The sequence below is a fragment of the Gadus macrocephalus genome, chromosome 18 (assembly GCF_031168955.1).
Source record: "Gadus macrocephalus chromosome 18, ASM3116895v1".
Classification (NCBI taxonomy): Eukaryota; Metazoa; Chordata; class Actinopteri; order Gadiformes; family Gadidae; genus Gadus; species Gadus macrocephalus.
The window spans coordinates 4,054,226-4,059,225 of NC_082399.1; the positions used below are offsets into that span (position 1 = coordinate 4,054,226).

A 5,000-nucleotide genomic window follows, 5' to 3' on the forward strand; every position below is an offset into this window, starting at 1 on the left:
GCGACAATGTTCCCAGCAAACCACTCTGTTCATGTTGCCACGGCAACCAGGTGGCCTCCACCCCTCCTTCCCGCCACAATGTCCGCACAACGTGCGCGCCGCTAGTGTGTGTGTGCGTGTGTCTCTATGCGAGGATACATGTGTGTGTGTGTGTGTGTGCGTCTGTGTGTGTGTATCTGTGTGTCTGTGCGTCTCCAAGGAGAGGGAGGCGACCACTCAAAGAGTCGTTGAGTGTGACGCTCGGTGCTCTGTCTGATCTTGTGCGGCGCGCTCTCGGACACGGAACAACACAAAGCATCTGTGCGCTTCAAAAGCATCCCCCCCCCCCCCACCCCACCCCTCCCCAAAGCCGTGCCACACCCCTTCCGGCGGCAAAGACGCAGCGACGCAGTCTTTGTGCCTGTGAGGGTCTGGGGTCGCGTCCCCCCCCCCCGTGTGAAACGGAGCCCGGTGCTTTTGTCGACGGCTCGCCGCTCGTCTGATTCGTCCACTTCTTCTTCTTCATAAAAAGGAAGCAGTGAGCGGCCGGGTGCCCTCTCTGATTGGTTGATCTGGTTAATACTGTACAAGGACACAGCGGGCGGCCGTCCGCGACGTTTGTGCTTGCAGGAGCGTCGCCACCTGCGTGGGAATTCTGTTTCTCCGGGTTGTGTATGCGCGTGGTCGTGTGTGTGTGTGTGTGTGTGTGTGTGTGTGTGTGTGTGCGGTGTTTGTGCGTTTTGACACTGTGTCCTGGACGCCGAGTCGGTCGTCACGGTTGGCGTTGCGTGTGCGCGGTAAACAGCAGGGCCTCCCCGTTTGTGTCTGTGTTTCATCTGCCTGTTTGTGCGTGTGTGTGTGCGTGCGTGTGTGCGTCGGGAGTACCGCGTTTTTCCCCCTCTTTTTCTGGAGTATACCTGTTCGTATGTACATATACCGTATATATATCTATATATATATATCTATAAAGGTTTATGCGTATGTGTGTGCATATACAAACCCCCCCTCCCCCCCCCCCTCCCTCCCCTCCCCCCCCCCGCCGTCCCTCGCCGTCCCCTCACCGCCCCCTAGTGGTGGTGGTATCGCGGTGGTGGTGGTGGTGGAGGTGGCGGGTGGCGGCGGCGGGCGGCCCTCAGACGTAGTACTCCTTGTCCTTGTTCTTCTTGCTCTTGGAGATCTTGGCGATGCCCAGCGGCTTGTCCTTGGCCGAGCCGTTGGGCTGGGTGGCCGAGTTGCTGATGTAGTTGCGGCTCTCGTCCACGTGGTACGAGCCCTCGTCGCGGTTGCGGTACTTGTACATGGCGTAGAGCAGGATGAGGATGCAGAGGGCGGCGGCGGCCACGATGCCCACCACCATCCCCGTGGTGCTGCTGGACTCCCGCACCACCTCCGACGGCTCCGGGAACACCTTCACATCCGGGAGGGGCGGGCGTGCTGCGGGGGGGGGGGGGGGGGGGGGGGGTTAGGGTTTTGTTGTTGAATGTGTGTGTGTGAGAGTGTGTGTGTGTGTGTGTGTGTGTGTGTGTGTGTGTGTGTGTGTGTGTGTGTGTGTGTGTGTGTGTGTGTGTGTGTGTGTGTGTGTGTGTGTGTGTGTGTGTGTGTGTGTGTGTGTGTGTTTGTGTGTGTGTGTGTGTGTGTGTGCGGTATGTGTGTGTGTCAGTGTGTGTGTGTCAGTGTGTGAGCGTGTGTGGGTCAGTGTGTGAGTGTGTGTGTGTGTGTGTGCGGTGTGTGTGTGTGTGTGTGTGTGTCAGTGTGTGAGTATGTGTGTGTGTGTGTGTGTGAGAGTGTGTGAGTGTGTGTGTGTGTGTGTGTGTGTGCGTGGGCAGTCTGTTTGAGAGTGTGTGTATGTTTGCAGTGAGTGTGTGTGTGTGTGTTCAGTTTGTGCGAGTGTGTGTGTGTGTGTGTGTGTGGGAGAGATGAGGGAGACTACGATGCGGTTCACTTGTTTTATGAGTTTGTGTCTGTTCGTGTGTGTCCATGCGTGTGCTTGTGCGTGTGTCCGTGTCCACGTGTGTGTGTGTGTATCTGCGTGTGTCCGTGTCCGTGTGTGTGTGCGTCACTAACCTGAGCTGGGGTCACAGGGGTCGATATCCTCGTCATCACTCGGACATTCTGCTGAGGCCACCAGCAGGTCATCAGTCGACTGGAGAGGGAGAGAGGGAGAGAGGGAGAGAGGGAGAGAGAGAGAGGGAGAGAGGGAGTGAGACAGAAAATGATTAAACACACATACATATATATATTTTGTCATTACCAGAAATTTTTCTCAGAGTATCTCCAGGAACAAACACACACACACACACACTGGCTCATGGATTATTTTCTCTACTTTTGGAATATTTAATTTCTAAATTCATGTGCATCATCTCCACTCACGCAACTCAGTTACGTTAGTAAGTCATTCTTCACTGAATAAATACTGAGTAGTTTTGCCCTTAGCTTTCACATTATGCCCGCTGCCATGCTTGAGATTCATAGCAACCAGCAGAGGAAACAATCCATATTTGGAACATTGAGGGCGGCATGATCTATGGCCATAAGGCATTCATTTCATCCAAATTAACTATTGATGAAACAAAACCGTCAACCTTGACCTCGCAAGCTAAATAACACAGAGCCAGTAGCCATTGAGATAATGAACGAAAGAAAGGCGAATTGATTAGCTTTATATTACGAGAATTAACGTATTTCTCCTGTTGACTCAGAATGCTGAATCGTGTTTTTGCTTCCACCACGTGCCCCCTGCAGGCCGTCAGATGAACCACACTTTAGTCGCTTCCGCAAGACTTTCACAAACGGGTGTTTGTGGCTACCTCTTTGGCGCAGCAAATCCGACCAAGCAAGCCACCTATCACCCCTGTGCCTGCAAATATATAGGATGCCACAACTTCCCATTCTCAGAGACTACTGTTCATATCAAAAGCTGTATACCAGTTTGGTGTTGTGTCTGTTTAGCATCGAAGTGTACAAAAAAGATTCAGAGGTAGCATAGTGTCAATGTTTCCCCTAAAGAATATCACAAAATGTTCCTTAAAAACCCCACAATAAGCGAGAATTAAACTCTTAACTCAACCGCCTGACAGAAATACAGCTGTAAACTGCTGAACTGCGATAGAATAACAAACGTACTCTCTGCTGATTGGACACAAGAGCACTGGAAAAACGTTGGCCTAGATGCATTAGCAAACACTCAAGGAAGGTAAGTCTATCTGGGGACTGCAGTTAGGATGGTGGCTCCAATTTACATGTTTTACCCAGAATCCCGTTGGGGATGACATGAAACCACCTTGATATACTTCAACTGAAGCCATCAGAGGCAAACAGTTGCTGCTGAGGCTGTTGTTTCAGTACGGTTCCTATGGTTCCTTAAGGTTCCTATGGTTCCTAGGAACCATAGGAACCTTACACCCGAGGCCTGTCTCTGTCCGTCTATCTGTCCTTCCTCTCACTCCGCGCTCTGTTCTCTCCATCTCTCCCCAGTGAGAACGCTCCCTCTCACTTCTCCATCTCTGCTCCTCCTGTTGCCATGGAAACTCTAAGTTCAGGCTGTTAAAAAGGATGGGAGGAGCATAGAGCAAGGGGGGGGGGGGGGGGACCAGTGCATCGGTTTTCCATTGTGTGTATGGGTGTGTGTTCGGTGTGTGTGTGTGCATGTGCAGAGTGTTTGTGTACGTGCATGTGCAGTGTGTGTATGTGTTTGCATGTCTGTGTGTGTCTATGCAGCGTGTGCGTGTGCAATGTGTATCTGTGTCCAGTGTGTGTCTGTACAGTATGTGTGTGTGTGCGCGTGTTTGTGAGTTTGGTGTGTGTGTGTGTGTGTGAAGTGCGTGCGTGTGCATGTGCAGTGTGTGAGTGCATGTGTGAGTGTGCGTCTTTGCAATGGGTGTGTATGCATTGACTTTGTGTGTATGTGCTTGTGCTTCTGTGTATGTGTGTATGTGTGTGTGCGTGCGTGTGTGTGTGTGAGGAAAGACGGCGAGCAGAGCGGGAAGGATCATGAACAGGAGCCAGATGACCAGTGGGCGGGGCCCAGAGGTTGGGGGCGGGGCCCAGAGGTTGGGGATTAGGAGCGCTGATGAGATGACGAAGAGGGGATGACGGGATGAAGGGAGGATAGGACTTCAAAGCGCGTTGCCGTGGCGCTCTACTCTTCAGCACCAATGAGGCGCCGCATATTCATGAGGCGCCCTTAAACATCGCCCATCCTGACGTGTGCATGCCTGTGTGCGTGTGCGTGTGTGTGTGTGTGTGTGTGTGTGTGCGTGTGTGTGAGAGAGAGAGTGTGTGTGTCTGTGTGTGTGTGTGTGTGTGTGTCTGTGTGTGCGTGTGTGTGGTGAGCAGCTAGCCATTCTGGTCTCACTTGCGGTGCTAAATTAAAATTGGATTGTGATGCATTGCAGTAGTCGTTACAAACCAACTGAATAAAGGGAAAGAAGAAGAACGAGACAGAGCGGGAGGGAGAGAGAGAGGGGAGGGAGAGGGATGGGGAGAGAGAGAGAGAGTGGGACAGAGAGAGAGATAGAGAGGGGAGGGAGAGGGAGGGGGGGAAAGAGACAGAGAGAGAGAGAGAGAGAACGGGGAGAGAGCGAGACAGAGAGAGAGGGGAGGGAAAGAGAGAGAGAGGGGAGAGGAGGGAGAGAGAGAGAGAGGGAAAGGTAGATACAGAGAATGAGTGAGAGGTGCGGGAGAGAGAGCTAGAGAGGGGGAGAGAGAGAGAGAGGTAAATACCCAAACATGGAAGCCTAACCCTAACCAACCCGAAGAGCGTAACCCTAACCCTCGCCAACCCGAAGAGCCCAACCCTAACCTTAACTAACGCTTAACCTTACACTAACCCATACATGGAGGACGAAGCCCGGGCCCAACAGTTACCATAGAAAGCAAAACCTAACCCTAGGAACACAATAATCAAAAGTAAAGTGTCGGACCTGCAGTCCACCCTCAGGATCACATCGATCTGCGGGTGCCCACGTCAGAGCGCTGTGGGCGATTACATAAGACCAGACCATCTTTGGTGTTCCATG

The 5,000-nt window shown here is 52.5% G+C and overlaps 1 protein-coding gene across 5 annotated transcripts in view; it reads right to left on the minus strand.

Moving 5' to 3' along the window:
* Window positions 1-160: 160 nt before the first annotated feature.
* Window positions 161-5,000, minus strand: part of LOC132446736 (neurexin-1a-like) — a 27,250-nt gene continuing 22,410 nt past the window's right edge. For all 5 annotated transcript variants that reach the window (XM_060037188.1, XM_060037186.1, XM_060037187.1 and 2 more), the window contains 2 exons: window positions 2,044-2,122; window positions 161-1,413 (listed from right to left, as the gene is read on the minus strand). In XM_060037188.1, coding sequence (XP_059893171.1) covers window positions 1,112-1,413; window positions 2,044-2,122 — 381 coding nt within the window. In that variant the 3' untranslated portion in view covers window positions 161-1,111. The remainder of the gene's footprint in view (window positions 1,414-2,043; window positions 2,123-5,000) is intronic.